This window comes from Chrysochloris asiatica, unplaced genomic scaffold (genome assembly GCF_000296735.1).
Source record: "Chrysochloris asiatica unplaced genomic scaffold, ChrAsi1.0 scaffold00016, whole genome shotgun sequence".
In the NCBI taxonomy this organism is placed as follows: Eukaryota; Metazoa; Chordata; class Mammalia; order Afrosoricida; family Chrysochloridae; genus Chrysochloris; species Chrysochloris asiatica.
In genome coordinates, this window is record NW_006408534.1 from 16,347,449 (window position 1) to 16,373,243 (window position 25,795).

Consider the following 25,795-nt stretch of genomic DNA (forward strand, 5'->3'; position numbering starts at 1 on the left):
ACACACACACACACACACACACACACACACAGAGGAGTGTGGTGGAGCTCAAGGTCAGTGGTTTGAGATTATTAGTTAGTTGCTCCATAGGAGAAAAAGAGGCATTCTGATCCTACAAAGATTTAAAGTCTTGGAAATCCTCTAGAGGGTCACTATGACTCAGTACGGATATATGCAAATCTGTTTCTAGAAAATTCTCTGTTGGGATGCTCTGCAATGAATTTTAATGTAATCAGATGTTCTTTACTTAACGTACAGAAATTAAATGAACATTTGGTATGCAGCTGAAATCACAGTTTTCATTATTTTGTTAATCAATAAACTTGGTTTTCATATTCTTCGTATTAGTTTATAGAAATACCCTTAAAAATTAAATGTCATTAAGATAGGGAAAATTTTTTTTTATCAAAAAATAAAAATCAGTCAAAAATTAGAAACAATCATTTAGACAATCTTCATATTTATCCTACTTGTTCTATGTATGCTGCTAATTGCTGGTTAACTGAACCATAATCAAAATCGTATACCATCATAATATTTAATTTTCAAAGGCTATCAAGTCATACTGATAATACCACATGATTATCACTTACAAAAGAAATCATACTAGAAAAATGAAAACATGCTAGGTATTAAGAAACAAAACTGTTCATTGATTACATATAGGAACATATGTAATCAAAACCAATACCAATTGATACATAAAACTTAAGAATTATATCTAAATTGCTAATATGTTACTGTTAAGTGCCATCAAGTCAGTTCTGACTCATAGTGACCCTGCATAATATTCCCAAGGCTTTAAATCTTTCAAGGAGCCAAAAGCTTCATCTCTTTCTTGCAGAGTGGCTGGTAGGCTCGAACTACAGGCCTTGTGGGGTTCGAAGACCCGTGTTTATTGTATGGAGCCACCTTGTTCTCAGAAAATACTAATACAGAAAATTGAGTATTATTATAAAGACTGTTGTTTGAGAAGGGAAAGGGGAACATAGGTTCATACATAAGGCTCAAATTCCCAGTCTTTTTGGCTTGTTTAAGTGTACTCTGTGGTATGGAATTCTGTGTAAATTAAAAAAGTATATTCAAACTAAGATGGGACACTGAAGAGATGTAGAAAGTATCTTCCCTCTTTATACCCTCGTTTCCAAATAAGGAGAAAATAATTATACAACTGAAAGATAAAGCACAATACAATTATCATACTTAGGCCAATTCATCCACAGATACTAGAAATATTATGGCAATCAATCAAAGCAAAGCAAGGTATGAACTATGAAACAGTAACTGCTACTAGATCCATTTCTTGATGAGTACAATATATACCAGTCTTGTAATCATGCAGTAAATAAATCTGTTGCTTTCAGTGCTCAAACTTTCTGACCCTTCTTTTTCACTGAGCATTTAGATATAGGTTAACATCTCAAAAAATACTAATGTAGACTGGAATTCAGTGTGGGAAAGAAATTCTTTGTTTCAAAAGTTAGTATCTTGATACCTTGTAAAATAAAAAACACATTACTTACTCTTCTGTTTTATTCTGATTTACAGCTGCTACGTTATTATTCGTCCATGGAATCTGATCAGCTGTCCCTGGTTGGCCAAACTGGTTATCAATTGCTTCTAATTCCAGCTCAGGCAATCCTAATCAAAGAACAGGCAATAAGTCAGTATCAACAATGGGGAAGTGTGAGGACAAAACTTTTCAGAAGTAATATATTACTTAGTAGAATGAGATGTCCCCTTTACAATGTTACCTCAATGATACAAAAGATCACTTATTCAGAAACTTAAATTGTCTAGAAAATAGCCACATAATAAAAAAGGAAGAAGGTAAGAAAAAGTCTCTGAATTGAAGAAAATCTAATGTTAAAAAGTTTGCACAAAGGTTGATGTCACTATAGGAGAATCACTCAGAACTTGTTAGAAATAAGAATTTTTGCTGCTTTTTCACACTATGTTGTTGGTTCTAAGTGCTGTTGAGTTAGTTCTGACCCATAGCAACACAGTAAAGGGCTTCCAAGGAGTCACTGGTGAGCTTGAACCACCACCTTTACAGTTCAAACTGACTTTGTAGCTCAGCGCGTTAACCCACAGCGCCACACCAGGACTATACACTACAGCTCATTATACATGCTTTAAGTAGGGGTAGTGCCATCACCATGAAATGAGAGGAGCAAACCAAACAGAAAATAAATTCTACAAAAGGCAGGAACAAAAACTAAAGAACAGTATAGTCTGTGGCCATTTAGTAAATAGACAAAGCTCTACAGTCATGACTCTGAGGCTATAACTGTAAAATAACAGTATAATAACTGATGCTTGTAATGATGACAAATAAAAAGAGGCTGTATTATGTTTTTTATTTAGGAAATAGTATAAGAAATTCAGGAAGTTTTGCTGTGGGATTTTAAAAACAACTTTATAGTTATCTCTGTGCTATCTAAACTAGGAAAAAATTAGAATTAGCCTAAATTAATTGATTATGGTACAGATATTTACAATGTGCTGTTAAATTTTATTTAAAAGCTTATTCTAAAATACTATGCTCAGAATGATTCAAATTTTTTATGAAACCATTTCATATATATTAATCGAGGAAAAATTCTAATAGACATCTAGCCATGGTTGATTATGGATAATGAGATGAAAAGTTGCCTATATTTTCTTTTTAATGCTTGTCATTTCTAAATGAGCATATGTTAATTGATCATTAAATGGAAAAAAAAAAAGAGCTAAAGCAGCTTTGGAGTTTTAAGTGTAAGCTTATTTGTTGTTGTTGTTGTTGTTATGTGCCGTGGAGTCGGAACCGACTCATAGCGACCCTGTACAGGGTTTCCGAGGGTGTAAATCTTTACGGGAGTAGAAAGCCTCATCTTTCTCCCGCGGAGCAGCTGGTAGTTTCGAACTGCTGACCTTGCGGTTCACAGCCCGAGTCGTAACCACTACGCTACCAGAGCTCCTAAGCTTATTTAGGAAGAATTCCTAAACAGCAATGAATGAAGAATTAGTACATTTAAGCAAAACAAATCAAACTTGGATTTAATTACAATCTTTGTTTGCATGCTTAAAAGATGGTGGTTTTATTCCAAAAGTCACTTCAACCTTTTGGGACTTCCTTTGGAAACGATCTTCTATAAAACTTTTCCAGGGCATGCTGGACTCTTTTAGGAATACACAAATGATCGCTTCTTTTTGTTCAGGGAATCGTTAGATATTTTTGGTCATGCTGTGTACTACCACAAGCATGTATATAAGTAGCACACAGGCACAAGCATTTGAAATTAACGCATCTACTAGTTGCTCTGTCAGAGCAGCAGTTGAAGTGGGGGAAGAAAACAAAACCATTAGAGTTCCCTGATCACGCTACTTATATATTTTTGAAACCATCTCTGCAAAGGGGGTCCATATCATAATTTCTTTATTTAAAATGATTAAAAGGAAACCCACTTTATAGCTGCACAAGTTACACCAAAGCCGGCAAAAGCCTTGTATTATAAAATAAAAAAAAAATTTCTGCGCACACAAGGATTATTTTATCCATAAGGATAGCTTTTGCACATTCTACTCCTTTGATAGTTGATTCAATATGTACGGACTGTGATGCTCACAGTTAATTTTCTTCAATTGTTGGTAAGGAGATTTCTGGTTCAGTTTTGTGTTACATTCAGCAGTAACTACACAGCAGCTTCAGTGTTTCATTTTTTAAAATATGATATACACAAATGACTAATTTCTATAAATTAGTAAGAAAACACACAAAGGTTTAAACTACACTGAGACACTTAAAAAAACCCACAATGAAGCAATCATCGGATTACCAAAACTGAGAAAGTGCTTAATGTGTTGGTAAGGATGTGTAGAAACAGGAACATTGCTGGTTAGAAATTGGATTATACCCATACAACTGAATTGTGGATATAATATCTAAGAAGGGCCATTTAGCAAAATTTATCCTTTGAGCTAACAATCTTTTTTTTTTTTTTTTTTTAAGTTTTCACTGTTATTTGGGTGAGCAATATTGAAAACACCATGGACTGTCAGAAGAACAAACAAATCTGTCTTGGAAGAAGTACAGCAAGAAAGCTCTTTAGAAGCAAGGATTTCAAGAATTCATCTCTCATACTTTGGACATGTTGTCAAGAAGGACAGTCCCTGGAGAAGGACATCATGCTTGGTGAAGTAGAGGGTTGGTGAAAAGAGGAAGACCCTCAATGAGATAGATTTACACAGTGGCAGCGACAATGGGCTCAAACATAACAATTGTGAGGACCGTATGTACAGGCCCAGTTATTGTTTCATTCTGTTGTTACATGGTTGTTATGAGACAGAACTGAACTGATGACACCTAATAACAGGATTATTATTTTTAGGCCCACAAATATGCCTTAAACAACTTCGGAAATTTTCAAAAGTCAGACATACCAAAGTTTTTTTTTTAATGTTTTATTGTGAATTATGTGATAGTTTACATGGGAGAACATTAGCTTTACATTCATCCTATCGTATATCATTTCACTGCCATGGTTAATATCACCTCCATGCATCAACAACCAACCACTGGATATACCCTGCAAGCCTGCCTGTAGGTCCTCAGCACACAGCCCCTCTCCCTCTCTGGGTCTAAAGTCCCCAGTTGCTCCATCTCTCCACATCATCGTTTCTGCCTCCATCTCTGGCATCACTGCTTCTCTGGGTAGGGTCCCACTCTCCGCTCTTATCCCTTGATGGTCCCAGGGATCTACACTCCTAGACCGCAAAGTCAATCACTTCCCTCCTTTGCTACAAAATGTCTACCTTAACATTTCCAACCCACATAATCAGTCCTGATAACAATTATTCACTACTTTATCACAAGAGACCTATCTGCATCTCCTTTCATCAGCCCCGCCTAGACAGACCAGATACTACTCAGTGGAGAGTCTATCTTCCTTTGCGCCCTCTGGATCTAGGCTCCCTCTTGAAAGCTTGTAAGCCAGTCACTTCTGGCCTTTGTAGCCCCCCCCCATTATGGGTAGACAATGTCCAAGTTGCCCATCCCTGTCTACTCTATTTAATGAGGGGGTGTGAATGATCCTCGCTATAAAGTTGTTTCCTCTTTTGAGCTACTGGATCCATAGGTGTAGATCAAGCTCATCAAATTGTATCAGATTACTCTTTTTTTCCCCTCTTCTTTCTTCTTCTGGTTGAGCTCTGATCATCCAGTCATTGAAGCCAGGTCAAGTGGGTCTTTTCTGCAAGTGTGGGTATTCTTATGCATATGCCCTCTCTTCTTATCAGCTGGATGCTTCACTCTCCACTCTAGTCCTCTGTGGCTATGTCACTGACTCTGGGCCCAAAAGTCCCCAGGCATTGCTACACTGCTGGCCAACCAGGTCTCCACTCGGGCTCACAGGAGTCTATTGAACGTTGTAGGGCTTAGCTCGCAGCTTCATTGCTGTTTTTCCCTCACTTCCCTTTATTGGAGACGAACGTGGTCACCAATCAGAGCATGTATTCCCACTGAGTCTTAGTCTTGGAAGGGGATTTGCCCTGAGGGAACCCGACCACTTGGCTTGATGTCTCCTGGGTGAGCAACTTGCTTGTTCTTGTAGTAATCAGTTGGACTGCCTCTATTGTTTTGTATTTTCCCTGTCGGTCTTTTAGAAATATCTTCTAGTTTTCTAGCCACTCCAGGCTTGTCTGCTTGTCCATTCAAGTAGATATTTCCCACTGTAGAAGAGTCTAGATGCTGTTCAGTATTCCACCTATGGTCTTATGTAATGCAGAGGCTCCCGCAGGAAGCCTCCTTCACTGGGCACGTTGTAGCCCCATTTTAGGTATTCCAATCAGTTATAGGCAAAAGACGGACTTTACAAGCTTTCTCTGGTGATATTTCTAGCTATTACTTTCTCTTCCCCTCAACTGTCTATTTTATAATGGTATGCCAGGGAAACCAAGATTCAAAAGACAGCCAAGCATCTTAACATTATTTTCCCCTCTTTGCCAATTCCAACCATGTCTCAATCCCTGTATCCCAGAGCTCTGTTGTTCCAAGGTTGTGCATACATCATTATTTACCTCTATCCCACTTAGCCCTTGCAAACCTGCCTAACTGTTTTCCTGTTCACTTTGTTCCATTCCCTTCCCCCTTCTTGTGTATTGCCACCCTCCCTAGCATCCAAACAATCCTGTGTCTGTTCTCTACCTTGTGCTCAAAGGTTTTCTAAGTATTGCCCAAGAGGTCTATTATTGCACACATTTTATAAGAATACCCTCATCCCCTCAAATTGTTGATGCTGGAATACCAATATTTATCTAGATATGTTCCTATAGTACATTTTTAGCAAAATTATTTAAATCACTTGATCACACAATTTGGTTGTGAAACCAGGGAGACTGAGATTTAAATCACAGTTTTATACATACTAACTGGATAATAACTTTGGGTGCTTTTTATTCTCTGTATCTCCTATATAAATGGACTCAAGGAGATTTTCTGGTTCATTGTGGTAGAGGTATCACCTATTTTCCTATCTCCAAAGAATACTTCTACTGATATTGTTGTTAAGTGCCATTGAGTTGGTTCTGACTCATAGAAACCCTGTGTATGGTTTCAGAGTAGTAGCTGGTGACTTTGAACCACCACTCTTGTGGTTCAAACCGACCATGTGGTCCAGTGCTTATCTTACAATGCCACAAGCAAGAAATAAAAAAGAAAAATAAGTCTACAACAGAAAGGAAGGTAAAAGGAGTAATTAAGAAATGAAAAATTTCTGAAAGATCAAACACCTGTAAACAAACTGACGGTTTCACACCTCAATTAAATTTAGAAACTTTCAACACAAAAGAGATTTTCCAAAAAGGGGGATTTTCCCAAGAGAACACCAGAATAATTCTAAGCTCAGTGGTCATTTGCGTGAGATAAAGAACAGGCCATGGGTGATTGTGGGATAACTAAAGGAAGACTGAACAGCTGCTATCAAGGCCCCTGCTTTGAGTGCAGCTGACTCTGGCATCTACCCATGGGATTAAAGTGGTGAGTACATAACTCCAAAGTGGGAGTTCTGCCCAGGGAATCTCCAGAGTGGGTACTAGGGTTGCCCCTGAGGGATTTCCTCACTACCAAGCCCCAGTCCCTCACAACAAACAACTGAGAAACAGGGTTTCTATAATCAGACTCTACATTCACTGCCAGGGAAAAAGGACTGCTCACTTTAGCTACAGAAACACTCTCGATACCAACATTTTCATTCTACATCTATTTGGCTGACAAAGAGTCAAATTTCACAAAATATTCAAAAATGTCAAACAGTAGAAAAAAAAGAGATAGCAAATTTAGCAAAGAAACTTTGAAGAAAAAGATTTAGTACAGAAAAATGGCTGAATAGTAGAGTAACTATAAGAACTATCATACAGATTAAAAAATATCTACCATATGCATAAGATAGATTCCTATATAAAAGAAAAATAATTTATAGAAACCAAACCATGGTAGCTATGACTAAAACAATGCAAAAGATGGACTGATAAGCCAAATGGACATGGCTGAAGATTCAGTTTTGACTTGGAGAACTGAATGCAAATAAATCTTCCAAATAATCTCTCCTACTCACAAATAATTGACATACAAAGATAATGGTGCAAAGCTTTTAAAATGATGAGAGCCATGATTTTGGACCTAGATTTTTGTATCTTACCATAGTATCATTAAAGTATGACAACAAAATAAATGAATTTTCAGATATGTGAGCAAGCAATCATCAAACATCTCTCAGCTCTTTCTGATAAAATTATCTGCATTTATTCTCTAGCAAAAGAAAAAAATGTATTAGAGAGAAAGACAAGGGAGAAGATGTAGCTAATAAAGAATACTATTAAAGATTATGAAATATATTGTGACATATATTTCTAAACAAGAGTTACAGAGAGTAGTTACACTTAATTGTTCTGAATTTTGTTGTTTTAAGTCAGCATCTTTCACCCTGCACACACATAAGATAAAAGAAACAAGAGAAATCCCAACATCTTTTGAAAGGCTATGTGATTTAGACATAATATATGAAGTGATTATAGTGTATGAATAATTTGCAAGTGAAAAATGGATTTAAAAAGTTAATTAACAGAAGGCAGGAGGAAAAAAGGAAGCGACAACACAATAAATGAAAAATTAAAGTTAAGATTCTTAAATACATCCAAAAATCGAAATAACTGTCAACACATCAATTTACCTATTGACACGAAAGAACATCACAAAATAGACACAGAAAGACTGCAAATAAAGGGATAGAAAAAAGAGTGTTGCTGTTCAGTATCAACTGAGTTAGTTCTGACTCTTAGTGCCCCGTATAGGGTTTCCAAGGAGCAGCAAGTGAGTCTGAATTGCAGACCAGTGCTTATCCGAGCGCGCCAAACCAGGACTCCAGAAAAAGATTAGCTAAGCATTAACCGAAAGAATGTTGAGTGTAGCAACTTTAATATCAAAGGAAAAATAGTTTGAGGCTTAGTTAAAGGGTTTCTGCTGTCAGTGTCCTGAAAAAAACCCTCGTTTCCTTTATCTGATGGGGAAGGGGTCCAGGATCAAAACAATCAATATGGAGACTTTCAGTTGATCTCTTCCCAGTCTGCTCTTTACTATATTTCCCCATTTTTGACTGATATTCCTTCCATAGTCTGGAACTGAGCAGTTCCAATTAGAAGAAACTGAAAGTTATTTCCTCTAATTCTTTTGTTGCAGATAAAGAAATTACGGCTTAGAAACTTGAGTTACTTGAGGTCAGATGGTTAATAAACGGAGAATGTGATTTGAGCTGATGCTCCTGACTCCTCATTCAGTGCTATGGTCGGGTGAAAAGTTGCTGCCAAACATGTCACAGAGGACTCAAGATTCTTCTTTCCAGTTGCCTGGAAATCCTGGTAAACTTTCAGGAATTGGATCATGACAGTTAAAAGCTGTACAGAGATTGAAATAAGAGACGATCCACAATTAATCCCCATCATTAGAAAGAGTCCAAATTTGTATCAAGAACCCAGGCATATTTTAAAAGTGAGCTGGTTAGTTTCCTTTAGTTTGAAGGCCACACATTTTAATTAACACCACTAGTTGTTTCAACCTCAAAATTTGATGGATAAAAAAAAAATCTGATAGTTTTATCTTCATGAGTTAAGACTACCAAAGTATCTCTTAATGTATCCACAGGAATAATGTTTAAGGAATACACTTTTGGAAAATCTGATCTGACTATTATATTTGTAAACGTCCTGCTATTGGATGTTTTAGGTAAGAACAAAAAAAATGTTCATTTTAACATCAACTGTTGACCTTAAAACCAACTGTTCACCTTAACATTAATTACAAAGGGCAGAAGTTATGTTGACATTAAAAATAAACACGGAGTGAAATTTATGTATTTTATGTATGTATATGCATATGCATTGTGAGGATGGCACTGGATAAGGCAATGTTTAGTTCTTTTGCACATAGGGTCCCTATGAATCAGAGCTGACTTGATGGCCCCTAACAACAACAACAACATGCATCATGTATATAATTATGCATATTATTTTCAGTGGTGTTAATGAAAAGATAACTCATTCTCCACAAACCAACCCAAATCCAAACCCACTGCTACTGAGTAAATTCCAACTAACAGCAACCCTAAAGGACAGATGAGAATTGTTCCACTGGATTTCCAAGGCTGTAAATCATACGGGTGCAGACCACCACATCTTTCTCTGGTGGAGCAGCTTGTGGGCTTGAGCTGCAGACCTTTCAGTTAGCAATTTAACACTTTAGACACAGTGCCACCAGGACTCCTAATAAACCAAAAGTCTGTGAAATAGTAAGAGACAAAGTGTTAATCTATATCATAAGTAAACATTTAAAGTAAGATTTTGTACCAATACATACTATTCAGTCTGGTAGTGGGTCTGGCAGTGGCAGATGGAAGTGAAGTTGGCAGGATCTCCGATTTGATGGGGACACTGGTAACTGCATTGTCCATCCTGTCTGTTTCACATAAGCCTGGCAGCTGTGCTGCCTTCTCCAGCGTGGGCAGTAACTGATCAAACTGATCAAGGTCTGCTGTGAACTAAAAATGAAAACTGAGTTAGAGGAAACATATTCCACATTTTCTTTTGAAACAATGTAGAAACATATTGTTTCTTTAAACTCTATGAATTAAGTGTGGTGATGAGAATGAAAAGGAAATAATTAGAAGGAACAGTTAAGTAATTGGAACCACTTTGAAATTATATGATCTGACTATTCCACTGGAAAAAACATTTTGGATGCTTATGATGGAACGAGAAGTCTGGAGAGGTGCTGCAGGATTAGCACTGGACTGCTAACCACAAGGTCAACAGTTCAAACCCACTAGCTGTTCCTTGGAAACCCTATACAGGGTTGCTGTGAGTTGGAACTGACTTGATGACAAAACTACAATGATGTAATATTAAGATACAGAAGGATACAGGATAATTTGTTGTTGTTAAGTGCCTTCGAGCTGGTTCCAAATCATAGCAACCTTGTATAGGGTTTCTGAGGAGTGGCTGGTGAGCTCGAACTGCCAAGCTTGCAATTCAAAACAACTTTGTAGTCCAACGCATTAACCTACAGCGTCACACCAAAGATACTACAGAATACTAGACACACAGTATTTATCTAATTTATCTTGGTGTAAACTGATGCAAAGGAAAAAAAATACACTACAAAGTATCAAGAGTACTGTGTTAGGTTGATGGCATTGTAGGCAATTTTTTCTGTCACATTTTAAAAAAACTTTTGTAAAATGGCTTACTTACATGATGAAATGGAAAATAAATTTACATCACCATAACTTTTACTTCATAATTTTAAAAACTTTGGAAACTTTTTAATAAATAGTTTATCAGCTTAAAAAGACCTCAGAAAGGCTACTTTCCACTTAAGCACTTAACAGTATAAGAAGCTGACCTTCTATACTAGATAGGAGTGTCTACATTTATCTGGCATTAAGTACAGAAGAAAAATGGCCTTTACTTTACTATGAGTATATTCTTCTACTATAATCACCCAATGAGATAATTCATCAATATAAAATTTCCAATTCAATGATAATATCATCTGTTTGGGTTTAATTAATTAGTTAAATTACAATTTGTTTCTACTTTATTGTGTAGAGTCATGTTTATTTTTTAAATGTCTAGTTTCTTTCACTTAACATGATGCTGCTGAGATTCAGACATATTGTCACATATAGCAGTAGTTCATTCATTTTCATTGCTGAACAGTATCTCATTGTATGACTGCATCATAATATATTTATCCATTCTCCTATGATGTATCTTTGGATTGTTTCTTACTTTAGACTAGTACAAATAAAGATATTATGGACATTCTTGAACATGTCTTTTGTTACTTATGTGAAAAAACCAAATTGGGAAACATTAAAATTAAGGACTTCACTTCATCAAAAAGCATCATTAAGAAAGGCAAGTCACCGCATGGAAAGGATACCTGCAGATGTTTTTTTTGTTGTTAAGTACCGTGGAGTCAGTTCCTACTCATAGTGACTCTGCACAGGGTTTCCAAGGCTGTAAATCTTTATGGGAGCAAAAAGCCTCATCTTCGAACTGCCGACCTTGAGGTTAGCAGCCCGATTCGTAACAACCACTATGCTACCAGAGCTCCTTATAGATACACCACCAATAAAGGACTCATCGAAAATTTGTAAAGCACTCTCACAAGCCAGTAAGAAAATGGGCAAGACTTGAACTGGCAATTCACAAAATAAGACATCCAAATGACCAATAAAAATTTGTCATGACAGTACAAATTAAAACTATGCAATACCACTGCACACAACAAGTTCAGTAAGTGCCAAAATTTAAAAGACTGACAATACCAAGTATTGGCAGACATGGAACTACTACAAGGAATTTTCATGTTATAGAAAGTTATTTTAGCATTACTACTAAAGATGAACATATGCATACTTGATCTTGTAATTCTACTCGTATGGATGAACTACACAGAAATGAGTGCACATGTGAATCAAAGCAGATATACTGGGAAGTTCACAACAGCAATATTTTTACACAGCTGTGGCTTTCTAAGTTAATTTTAAAAAGTTAGCATATTAACAGTTATTATTTAGAGATGTTTTTCAGCTTTAAATACAAATATACTAGTTGTGGTAAAAGAAAGATGAGCCATATCTTACCCTTTGAGAGCATACATGCAAAGAAAACAGCATTACAAATAGTAAGTCAAGATGACGTAAAGCACCATGAGAGTTGAGAAAGAGAAAACATCTAACTAGAGCTGCAGGAAAAGGTTCTAGAGAGATGATGTTTGAGATTGGTTTGTGAAAGACGAGTGGACATTCAGCAGGCACAGAAAGGAGAGAAAGGTAGAAAATGCTTAGAAGAGGCATGGCTTATCCCAGAACTTCCAGGTGCCTAGAATGCAGTATGCCTGAGAGAAGAGAGACAATTGTGTAAGATGAGGGCATCAAAGCAAGCTGGTTCAAGAAACCAAAAGACCTATGCATACAAAGTGTGAATCTTGTTTCACATTGATAAACTGCCTTTTTAGAAATTTCATGGATATTTGTATTTTGTTTCTAGATACCTTGCAAACTTGTTCAGAGAAAGAACCATATTCTTTGTCTCTCATAGATTATTTCAAATTCACACAATTATTCAATATATGTGATGGCTGTTAATTATTACTACACCCCCACCCCAGCCTAATATAGGATCCTAATCTATAAAAAATTATGGAAAACTTTATTGTTATTTGCTTTTGTTTCAGGGCACATAATATATCCTACGACTCCAAATACTTCCCATTTCCTAATGAGGGATGAAGGTAATAAGAATCAGATGATACACAAACTTGTTGTCCATTTGTTTACGGTGGTGGCTTATGTGTAGCCTTAATGCTGTGCCACAGGTATTTTAAATATCAGCAGGATCACCTGAGGCGGAAAGGTTTCTGTGGAGATTCCAGACTAGGAAAGACTAGGAAGAAGGAGAGGCAGACCACTTCTGAATGGTTAGCCACTGAAAACCTTATGAACAGCGCCAGAATACAGTCAGATACAGTACTAGAAGATAAGCCGCTCAGGTTGGAAACCACTCAAAGTGAGACTGAGAAGGATTTGCCTCCTCAAAATAAAGTGGACCATAATGATGTGGATGGAGCAAAGCTTTCAGAACCTTCATTTGTTGATGGGGTACAACTCAAAATGAGAAAAAATGGCTGGAGACATTCACTAATCATTGGAATATAGAATGTATGAACTATGAATCTAGAAATATTGGAAGTGGTCAAAACTGAAATGGAATTCATAAAGAGTGATATCCTAGGCATTAGTGAAATGAAATGGATAAGTACTGGCCATTTGAATCAGACAAACATACTATGCCAAGAATGACAAACTGAAGAGGAATGGTATTGCATTCATCGTCAAAAAAAGCATTCCAAGATTTACCTTGATGTACAATTCTGTCAGTGATTTACATATGCCAACAAGGAAGACCAGTTAATACCACTATTACTCAAATTTATGCACCAACCACTAAAGCCAAAGGTAATGAAGTAGCAGAACTCAACCAACTTTTTCAGTCTGATAACTGATCAAACATGCAATCAAGATTCAATGATAATTACTGGTAACTGGAACGTGAAAGTTGGAAACAAAGGAAGGATCAGTAGTTGGAAAATATGGCCTTGGTGACAGAAAGGATGTGGGAGAACACATGATAGAATTTTGCAAGACCAATAACTGACTGACCGCAAATACCTTTTTTTCAACAAAAATGGTGACTATTTACCTGGACCTCACCATATGGACTACACAGGAATTGACTACATATGTGGGAAGATGCAGTGGATACACTCAAAAGCATCAGGGGTCAATTGTGAAACATCATCAATTTCTCACATGCAAGTTCAGGCTGAAGCTGAAGAAAATGAAAACAAGTCCACATGAGTCACAATATGCCTTTAAATATAGCTCACCTGATTTTAGAGACCATCTCAAGAACAGATTGATTGATGTATTAGATACTGATGACTGAAGACCAGAGGAATTATGGCACGATATCAAGAACATCATCCATGAAGAAAGCAAAAGGTCAGTAAAAAGACAGGAAAAGAAAGAAAAGACCAAAGTGGATGTCAGAAGAGACTCTGAAACTTTTCCTTGAACATAGAGAAACTAATGTCACGGGAAGAAATGAGGAAGTAAAGGAGTTGAACAGAAAATTTCAAAGGGCAGCTCGAGAAGACAATATGTTATAATGAAATGTACAAAGATCTGGAATTACAAAGCCCCAAGGAAAGAACACATGGAGCATTTCTCGAGCTGAAGAAAAAATTCAAGCCTCAGAGGTTGCAATATTGAAGGATTCTACAGGCAAAATATTCAGTGACAGGGTAAGCATTGAAAGAAGATGGAAAGAATACAAAGAGTGCTGTACCAAAGAAACCTGGCCAATGTTCAACCATTTCAAAAGGTGCCATAAAATCCAGAAATGATGTTATTGACAGAAGAGGTCCAAGCTGTACTGAAGAGCATTGGTGAAAAATAAGGCTCCAGCAGTTTATGGAATGAAAATTGAAAGGTCTGAATAAACTGATGCAGTCCTGGAGGTGTTCACTTGTCTGTGCCAAAAAAAATTTAAGATAGTTACTAGCTAATCGATTGGAAACAATCCATATTTTTATCCATTCCAAAGAAAGGTAATCCAATGGAATGCAGAAATCATTGATATGACATGCAAATAAAATTGTACTGAAGATAGTTCAAAAACGATTACAGTAGTACATTGGCAGGGAGCTGCCAAAAATTCAATCCAGATTCAGAAGAGCACATGAAGTGAAGGATATCACTGCAGGTGGCAGATGGAGCTTCGCTAAGGGAGAGACTACCAAAGGTTTTTTGTGTGCTTTACTGATCATGCAAAGGCATTTGACTCTGTGGATCATAAAAAAAAACTATAGATAGCATTGTAATGAATGGGTACTACAGAACACTTAATTGCGCTCATGAGCATCTTGTTCACAGAGCAAGAAGCAGACATTTGAACACAACTAGGAGATCAAGGAATGGCTTAAAATCAGGAAAGGTGTGTGTCAGGATTGTATCCTTTTACCGTACTTATTCTATCTGTATGCTGAGCAAATAATCTAAGAGGCTGGATTATATGAAGAATGTGACATCAGGACTGGAGAAAGATTCATCAACCACATGCAATATGCAGATAACACAGCCTTGTGTGCTAGGAGCAAAGAGGACTTGAAGTACTGACGAAGATCATAGTACGGATTGTTCGTCAATGTAAAAAAATCAAAACTGGATCAATAAATAACATCATGAGAAAAGACTGAAGCTTTCATTTTGCTTGGATCTACAATTAACACTCATGGTAACAGTAGTCAAGAAATCAAACGACATACTACACTAGGCAATTTGCTGTACAATAGTAAGGAGCTCTGGTAGCGTAGTGGTTACGAATCGGGCTGCGAACCTTAAGGTCAGCGGTTTGAAACTACCAGCTGCACCGCGGGAGAAAGATGAGGCTTTCTACTCCCGTACAGATTTACACCCTCGGAAACCCTATACAGGGTCGCTATGGGTCGGAAACGACTCAATGGCACATAACAACAACAACAAACGTCTTTAAAGTATTCAAGAGTCAAGATGTCACTTGGCGGATGAAGATGCACATAATTCAAGCCTTGGCATTTTCAATCACCTTATATACACGTGAAAATTGGTCAATGAATAGGAAGACTGGAGAAGAACAAATGCATTTGAATTACGATGTTGGTGAAGAATATTGGAAGTACTATGGACTTCCAGAAGTTATCTGTCTTGGAAGAAGTATAGCCAGAATGTTCATTGCAAGTGAGGATGGAGAGGCTTCATCTTTTGTACTGTGGACACGTTGTCTGGAGGGACCAGCCCCTGGAGAAGGACATGCTTGGTAAAGTCCGGCGAAAAAGAGAAAAGATTCCCAACTAGTTGGATTGACATGGTGGCAGCAATAATGGGCTCAAACATAACAATTGTAAGGATGGCTCAGGACCAGAGAAGCATTTTGTTCAGTTGTTCATAGTGTCACTATGAGTGAATCAACTCGTTGGCACCTAACAACAACAACCCAAACACTAAAGTCCCCATACCTAATGAGATGGTAGTTAGAACCAGGTGTGAAGGAAAACAAGCTTAGAAAATGTTCCAAAGGAAATAAAAAGCAAGTGAGCTTAGGTAGCCTTGTCCTCCTCACATGTTTTTTTTACTTCTTTTATATTAGGAGTTTCCAACACATCAGCTTTCAGGGAAATTTCTTTAAAATACAGAACGCTGGGCTCTGTTTCAAGAGATATGTATGCAATAGGTAGAGATATGTGAAGAGGTTTGGTGTTTTTTAAAAGATCCGAAGACATGAATTCTGACTTTATAGATAAAAAATTCTAGTTTCTTAGAATTCTATATTACTTTTGTAACCCCCAAATTCTGACCCCCAAATTTGAGGTTACTCTGTGATTTTTCTACACAAACCTCTGAGTGTATGCACAATGGGTAGGACAAAAGATAGAACTTGCATCCAAATTTGGTTTATGGTTAGAGGCAAACAAATTAAAAACAAAACAATTACTAAGAAATATTCATTCTGTGAAGCAAGGAATTACCCACCTGGCTCTGGGACTCGAGTTTAACTTCCTCAGGAGCAGGTTTGGTCACTGGGGTTGGGTTTGTATTACAAGGATCCATTTGTTCTTTCTTTTCTACTTTTACCTTCACATCATCGAGGCTCAGGTTAGGAGTTGATCTTAAATCTTTCTCATCTTTATCTAAAAGGTAACGTAGGAGCTGATGGTCTTTTGATTCTTTCTTCTTTGAAGCATCCAGTTCTAATTTTATACTGGAGTTCCCTTGTACCTGTGCAGCCACTGACACACATGCAGACGCACTGTCCTTCTTATCAGGCTCGACAGATAGAGTGGTGATATCTGAGGGGCTGCCCTCCTGTAAGAGCCTGTGTAGAATTTTGTGCCGTTCTGTCAGCGAGCTATGCGAGGAGGGGCAAGACCCACCAGAAGAGTTAGCAGAGGTGGAGCTGGAAGTGCCTGTGCAAGACAGTACATCTTTACAGCTAGTGTCTATATCAGCATGCCGTAATTGCTGCTCTGCAGTTGTTGTCAAAAGTTGCACGAGTTTGTGACTGGTTTGAGAGTATTTACTGTCCCCGTCTGAGAGTCTATCATTGTTATGCAGAAGCCCTGAATCCAGAGTTTTGCCATCACTAGCACTGTTGTCAGACTGAATCATTTCGTTTAAAATGGATGTAATCTCTTTGTTGTCTTTGGACTCAGCTTTTGCTGGTTGTATATTTAATCTGCTAGGTGAATTCTGTGAGCTCATCTGCCTGAGGACTGGCGAAGTGGTGGAAAAGCCCACAGGGTTATTCGGTCCTTCATTCATACCCTGTAAAGGTGTTACTGGGATGTTTGAATAAGATCTGGTACTGTTATTACAGGCACTATTTGTCATGCCAACAGGGGAGCTCATTGTTGGAATATTAGGAGAAAATGAATTGTTTGGCATCCTGGGCCTTGTTGCCAATGCAGAACTAACCTGTCTCCTTGGAGACATGAACTGCGCTAAGGTTATTCCTGTACCTTCCATAGAAGAATTATTGAGGTTTAAAGAAGGATTACTGCTCTGAGAACCGGCCTGTCCCTGGTTTAAGGCAACACTGGTTACAATCTGATTTCCAGGTGAGCATCCAAAACTCCCTTGACTGTTGCTAGAATTACTATGACTACTATGAAGGTCTGAGCTCTGTTGACGGTTTACTCTGGTAGATATCATGTTGCTGTTGGACGGTGGTAATGTGGATGGACGGGCCACACCATGAGCTGGAGAAATACTAGGATTGACTGAGGGGTTTACGCGGGAAATTGACATTCCAGAATTAGTGTCATCTTGAGGAGAAAGTCCACTGTGTTCCCTAGGGGGAAAAAGACATTATTCAAACATCTTCATTTGTTTTCACTAAAACCTTTTTTATGCTTATTATTAAACAAGCCCATTAAGCTCATTAATAATGCAAACTATCAAATAAAGAACTTCTATATCACTTTAAATGAAGAAAAAGCAGTAGGCTGGTTAGTATTACTATGAAGTAGTAACACTTAATATGAAATAGTGCTTAAGATGCCTCAAATTTGATAATGGTTTTAGTTATATGGGAAAGAAATCTTTCTTTGCCTTGGAAAAAATCCAATAGCTAATGTATATGGCTTTTAAACATTTCTAAATTTAATACAAACCACATTACATTAACACTTTTGGTTGAAAGAGAAACATCCCACACCTTTGTTTACAAAGCACTGTTTCATGACTTCCTTGTTACAGCTTTTAAGTATTTCAACTCCAAAGAGGAAGACTGGGTAAGAAAAATACTATATCACTGATGTAAAAATTAAAAAAGGGTGGTATGCAGACATAGCAGATGTTTTGAAAGAGAAATCACAATGCGAAAAAAAGAACTGTGCTAATTCCACTCACAAGTGTAAATTAAGCTAACATTAGAAAGAAAAAGCATAAACAAAACAGAATTCTGGCTTTCACTGAATCCTTTACTAAAATCCATAACTATGACAACAGACTTCTGACATTTTTATCATGCTCCAGTAAGCAAATACATCAGATGAGAAAAAGATGAAGTGAGGGAAAATGTCTGGGCTTTCCTTTAATTCTAAATTTTAAAGAAATAATTTCAAAAACATAAAAGAAGAACAGTTCCATGGATTTGTCATGTATAACAGTGTAAAACATACTTAGAAATATTTGGAAAATATTGCCACGACATTAAAAAGTCTCATGTTGGCAGTTTAAAGATTTGTAGTTTCTGTGAGCCATAGGATTTGTCTTAATGAAAACAGAGCACTTTTTAAAGTGAAAATCATGACAATGTTAACAAACTCTGAATTCTGTGAGAAAACCGTTAAGTTTCACTGATGGAAAACTGTCAACTTTTAGCCACTTTTCTGGATTCCACCCCCTTAACAGCTCCGTCTTTCCTGTCTCCCTTTGTGAACTACAAAGCTATGGTTAAGACGACAAAATTGATTGTTTACTCATCACACTAGTTTTATGTCTGATTTAGAATTTGTTTTCTTGCCATCAAGAGTATAAAAAAATTTTCTCAGAAGAGATAGGTGAACTGGCTTATTTCATTTGAAGCTCTCCAAATAAGTAGTACCTGTCGATGATATGAATTCCCATGATGAAAGGTTGCATGTCTGGACTTTGAGGGTAGCAAAGTTTACACTTGGTGTGGGCGCTAAGCATTGTCCCATCATTCAATATGAATCTATAGGATGGGCTGGAGGCAGTGCCACGAGTCATCACTGTTTCAAACAAAAGAGAAACCTAGTTAAAGTTCTGACACTTGTATTTTGGGAAAAGGAGAGTTATCAGGCCTTATTTCTCTCTACAGCCTTATTCTTAATGCCCTCCCAACTGCTCACACTCAAAAGAAGTAATAGTTCAGACAAGGCAGATATCTGAGGGAAAAAAATGATTCCAGTTGAAATACACCACTTGATGACAGGTTTTAATTTAGTCCTACTTGAATGAGTGCCTCTTAACTTATGATGATAAAAAACCACAAGCAGGGAAAATATCAACCTTAGGTCTCTCTCTGTAATGGGGCAGGCTCCTCAAATTTATTAAGTATCCACTAAAAAGAGATCTCCTTTTTCTTTCAGAATTATCTCTAATACAGTTTGTTTTGTTATGTCTTGCTGGATGACTATTTTAGTAACAGTTTTGTGGAGACATAATTTACAAAACTCTAATACCTTTTATAAGTTTAAAGAGTGCCGCCTTAGCATAAATACAAATTTAGCATTTCACTCAAGAAAATGAATCACTAAGTGTCCTGTTGGACAAATTATTAGATTATCATTTCAGATGTTTGAATTTTTTTAAGTTAATAAGCAAATTAAGATAAAGGTAATGGTTACCAATACATAGAACAAAAACTACAGTAGGGCAGTCAATTCAATGTATAAACAACATACTTTAGTTTGGCTTTAATGCTTCATTAACAGCACACAAACATTTAGGATAAGTGTTTACTAAATATGGAAAGGCTTTATTGATGTTTTATTAATACAACAGAATTCTATTTTAAGAAAGATTTAATAGGTAGATTCAGCTATAACAAGGTTAAAATCATATCCACTGAAACCCAAGAATTACTATGAAAAATGACTATTCTAATTTAACCTATAATAAACATTAGTTTCTTTTTTGTTTTGTTTTGTTAGTTTCATTTTTTCAAACATTTCACAAAGGACTTCAATTACAGTTAAAAGACATGAAAAAATAGAGTGACTGATAAATTTTGAAGCTACATATTACTGAACATAAAGAGAAGACACAGTCTGTTTTATTATCTTAGGTATAAGGTTAAAATGAAGAGGGCATAGTCTATTGTAAATCCATAGCATACACAAACCTGCCTAAGCACCCAAATCAGGTTATAAACTTAATTGAAAGGATTATGATGTATACATACTCGATCACATTCTAGCACCTTCAGCTATATCACTGGCACACTTAGCAAATATAACACATGAACAAATTTAATATCTAATTAAATAGCAAATGAAAAAGACTCTTCAATGGACACTGGCAATTCTTGGGGAAACATTAAGTGTTTGCTACAGAAAAACTTGAAAAAATACTAACAATCACAACTACTACTATCTTTTTAACATTGGAATCTACAACAAAAACGTGACATTAAAATATGTTATAAATCTATAAAGGGCTAGAGAAGGCACATAATACAGTTTATATTACTGGACTTGTAATGTTTTATCTATTTCCTCCCTCACTCCGATTTACTGCTCTTCAGGCTCTCCTTTGTCTGTTGGAAAACATACACTAGTTCTTAAACCTAGAGCTGTACTGTCCAGTATGGAAGCCACCAACCATACTGGGTACTTTCAAAGGAATTTTACTGTGAAAAAGCATTTGCCATTTAAACATTTTAAACAATGCAATTCAAGTAATTACATTTACTACATCATGCAACCATCACCACCAATCATTTTCCATGAATAGCTATTTAAATTTAAAATCAGTAAAATATAAAACTCAGTTCCTCAGTTACACTAGCTGCACTGCAAGTATTCGAAAGCCACACATGGCTAGTGACTATCATAATGGACAGCACAGGAATTTAATTAAATACCTAACATGTCTTATGAGTCCTCAAAAGTAGGAGACCGAAGCGTTTCCAAACTTAACTGTGCATTAAACATCATTTCCTAGCAGTAGCTACTTAAAAACTTCCCTGATCAGAAAACAACCTTAGACTACAGACAGATTCAGTGTGTGTGTACTCAGGAATCTAGTTTAACAACTGTCTCACATGAATCAGGGACCTGTGGGAAACATTGTAACCTGGGCCTTTCTTGTAAGTAATGAATCAGAACTTAAGAGCCTTTTCCAAACTATATATATTTGTCTTCAAAGAATAAGCTAATGGGCAGGTAAAAGAAGACAGATGAGCGATAATTTTTTCTTGTCTAAATATTAATTAAGGAGCTCTGGGAGCATAGTGGTTGCCAGTCAGGCTGCTAACATCAAGGTCAGCACTTCAAAACTACTAGCCGTTCCTCAGGAGAAAGATGAGGCTTTCTGCTCCAGTAAAGATTTACAGCCTCGGAAACCCTATGAAGGGTCACTACGAGTTGGAACCAACTCCATGGAAAACCACTACCACCACTGAATATTAATTGCTGGGTTATATCATAATTGTGATGTGGCACTGTGGGATAAAGCACTAGACTGCAAGGTTGATATTCACCAGCCGCTCCTTGGAAACCCTATATAGAGTTGCTATGAGTGGTAACCAACTCGATGGAACTTAACAAAAACAACAACTATTAATCTCTGTGAATATTTACATAAAATCCAAGATATAGTGGTATAATTTGTTTGACTCTTTCCATGGTGTCTCTTAGTGAAGTGACAGCAAATGCAAATTGTACCCCTGTCCATTCTTGATCGATTAGACCACTGATTCTCAAGTTAAATGTACTTAGGCTGGTGTGACGTTGTAGTTGATAAGCACTCGACCAAAAGATCTGTTTGAACCGCAAGGTCAGTGGTTTAAACTCACTAGATGCTCCTTGGAAATGCTATACAACAGGGCCACTATGAGTTGAAACTAGCTTAATGGCACTTAACAACAACAGACATCATTACCTTTGTAGTCTGTTAAAAATATAGATAACCTGAGATTTTAATTCTGTAGGTCAACATATTAAACAGGTTATTCTTAATGTTTTTCATCATGTTAGATACTGCTGAACACAAAATACCAGGAAAACGTATGCTCAAACCATGAAAGCTGTTTGGCAAGTTGTCCAGAATCTTCAAAGCACTAGACACAGTCCTGTGTGCTTTGGACAACTTAATTCTGATAAAAATACAAGTCACCTCTATTGAGGGATTTAAAAAAAAGTATAAAGAGAACATTCTGATTGACTAATGAGGAAGACGTGCTGGATTATACTTATATTTCTTAGTACTTCATTCTAAATAAATCTATTCTCTGGAGAACTATGCTTAGAAACACATACCTTAAGCTGTGGCTCAGTCCCATCTCTAGAGAGTCTAGTCATTTGAACAATGTGATTATAATCTAGACCAGTTTTGTCTTTCATGGGAATGTATGAGCAAATACAATCAAAAGTCTTCTAAGTAAAGGTATGTAAGTCCCAACTTAAAAAGTCAAGGCAAAAAAATCAGAATATCATGTAGTAATTGAGCATTTAAGGCAAGGAATAGAGACAGAGTTCCAAGCCTACACACATGTCAAGTGCCATTTTTGTAGAGGAATCACAGAGTTTACACCAGTGAATGGTATTAGTTGTTTATTGCACTGGTTTCTAACCCCAGCAGTACTTTCAGGATTCAAATCCCCCTAGGAGATTTGAAAAAATACAGATTATTGATCCTACCCACTGAAATGGCATCTTTGGGGGTAGCATCAGCCTAGTAAGAGGCCACTGGAAAGGCACTAGTCTGTAATAACCTGTTCCTGAAGTAACCAGATATGTAGTGAAATTTATACAGATGGATTCCTGAGGAAAAAAAAAAATAAAGCTACTGCTTCATCAAGTAGATGACCTAAAATGTAATTAATGAAAAATTATCTGTAAATTTAAGAAATCTAATGTTATAAAAATTTCTTAAATAAAAAAATTTGTGATGAAATAATTTTAAAACATCTTAAATTGTTTTTGAGAGAGAGCGATACAAAGAGGCCCTCAAGACAGAAACTATTTAGAGCACAATCACATTGGAAAAGAAGTACTAGGCATGTATAATTACACAATTTTTTTTTTTTTTTGCTTACATTCTATGTATTTGGTATTGCTCTCAAGACTTCATATTCATTATGCATCTGTTGTTTTGTGTCATGAAATTCGTTCTGACTCACAGCAACCCCATGTTGTTACAGAACAGAACTGATCCACAGAGATTTCTTGGCTGTCATCTTTACAGAAGCAGATCTCCAGGTCTTTTCTTTGGCAGTCCTGTTGGGTGGGTGTGAACCACCAACTTTGTAGTTACTAGCCAAGTGCAAACTATTTGCACCACTGAGGGACCTACATAACAATATTTTTAAAGCACGTTCAATTCCTTTATGTCTGAGACTGTAAACTTTCTGACCTTAATTCTCAAATAACTTTTCCTACCTTTCCTATAATACTGGACAGAGGAAATACTTATTTTATTCCCATAGTACTTACTAAAGCACAACAGTTCTTTAAAAATTAATCGACAATGTCATAGGACGTATATTTTAACTTGCAACTTTGAACTGAATAAGGAGGTACTAGTGTTGCAAGAATCATAAAGTAAGGACAGAAATCTCAGAATATCCAGAAGTGCACTGACATGCTTATTCTGCTTGGAATGAACTTCAAGTGCCAGACAAAAATATAACCTCTCTGAAGTTGTCTAATTCCCCAAGTCAGAATTAAGTTTTTTCTTATTTGGTTACACCTCTACTATAGCCCATATTACAGTGATCTTCATAGTTGGTCATATATTCTCCTATAATGAGGTACTTGAAGGCAGAAACTTGCTATATTTGTGGCATCTTACACAGTGTTTGATGTATGTTAGGAACCTGATACATGTCTGCTGAATGAATGAATGAATGAATGAATGAGTGACCACCACATGACAACCTATTCTACAGAATGTGCATCCCAAATTTTAGGATCCACTTATGAATTACTTTGCTTACCCATTTCTTCCTTTCCTACAACTGATAATTGTAAATACTGTATTTTGGAGAAAATACTTATGAAGCCATAAATTCAAATGAACTAGTCAGTATTACTAAAGAGCAACATTAATGAAAATAGTTCAGAAAAACTTTACCTTCTTGAAACAGTTGTCTGGCATATGATGGCTCTCGGCCCTGAGGTTGGAAAAAAGCATAAATGCACTTCCTTACTAAATCTTCCCAGCCAGTCCTGCCAGCAGCTCTCAGGGAACTAGTATCAATAGAGATGATTTTACCTACAAAAAGGAAGACAGTTTACATTTACAATAGCTTTTGATAAAATCACCATATTTCAAAACTACTACATCTAAGTAATATTCCATCTTCCCAGAAATGCTTAATGAACTAAAGTGCTTAAAAAGCACCATTAATACTTATTAGATATGGTAATGGAGTATATCAGGGACATAATAATAAGAAAAAAATTGCCCTGGTTTTAGAGTGTATTACATAGCAGTATGTTAGAGTCTACAATTCAATTCTAGTCTAACACTGAAGCTGTACTATAAAAGACTTGAAGCTGATGAGACTAAGAAAGTCAAAAGTCTCTGAATTGGCTCTTTGGATCCTGGCTCTATCTATGCTGTTGACTACATCTTTATTGGGGAAGAAGCAGAATTAAATGCATATAATGTTTATGTTTAATTTAATTTTGAATAGCTAAGTAGATTTATTATGACAAAGTAAGCAAATCTTTCCCTTTATACCTCCTCTTGGGCTATAGGCAATATTTCACTTAATAAGTTAAACAAAGATATTGGAAGCAACAAAAATCTAATCAGAAAAAAGTAAGGTAAGATTTGCTAGGCAATATGCAGATTGAACACACGCTTTATAAAATTTAGTGGTGATTTGCTATTTTTATCATATTTGAACAAAATCCCTAAATAGCCATTAGAGAATTCGGATAAGGTATTTCTCAGTTAATCAGGGGATAACAAATCCAGTTTGCAATTAACCAGATGGTCTGTTTTACAATTCTATACGACACAAAATTATATGGGTATCATCTATGTAAATTAAAAATTCCATTAATAAAGTGAAAACTGGCAATCTGCCACGTAACTTCAGAACTTGAAAGTTAGCAATACCACTCTGCTACATGGAAGCTCCTCCCTTGTCACATCGCCCTACCTTTACACTTACCTGTCAGTGGACAGCAAGACGGTTCCCATTTTTTTCCATTAATGCTGCTATGAATGTCTTTCCTCATGTATGTGTGTGTGAGAGAGTTTCTCAATGGTACATACTGATTAAAGATTGTTTGGTTGTTGTTAACTGCTGTAAAGTTGGTTCCGACTCATAGTGACCCTGTGGACCACTAGCCATAAGGTTTCCAAGGAGCAGGTGATAAGCTTGAACCACTGACCTTGAGATTCAAACTGACCTTGCAGTCCAATGCATTAACCCACAGTGCCATTATGTGAATGTT

General features: G+C 36.6%; 1 protein-coding gene across 3 annotated transcripts in view; it reads right to left on the reverse strand.

The window, feature by feature from the left end:
- The window catches only part of NCOA1 (nuclear receptor coactivator 1), a 140,739-nt gene that overhangs the window by 42,386 nt on the left and 72,558 nt on the right, over positions 1–25,795 (reverse strand). For all 3 annotated transcript variants that reach the window (XM_006835236.1, XM_006835238.1, XM_006835237.1), the window contains exons 8-12: positions 24,459–24,599; positions 19,243–19,390; positions 16,668–17,985; positions 9,887–10,067; positions 1,524–1,641 (exon numbers count right to left, since the gene is read on the reverse strand). In XM_006835236.1, the coding sequence (XP_006835299.1) occupies positions 1,524–1,641; positions 9,887–10,067; positions 16,668–17,985; positions 19,243–19,390; positions 24,459–24,599 (1,906 nt within the window). The remainder of the gene's footprint in view (positions 1–1,523; positions 1,642–9,886; positions 10,068–16,667; positions 17,986–19,242; positions 19,391–24,458; positions 24,600–25,795) is intronic.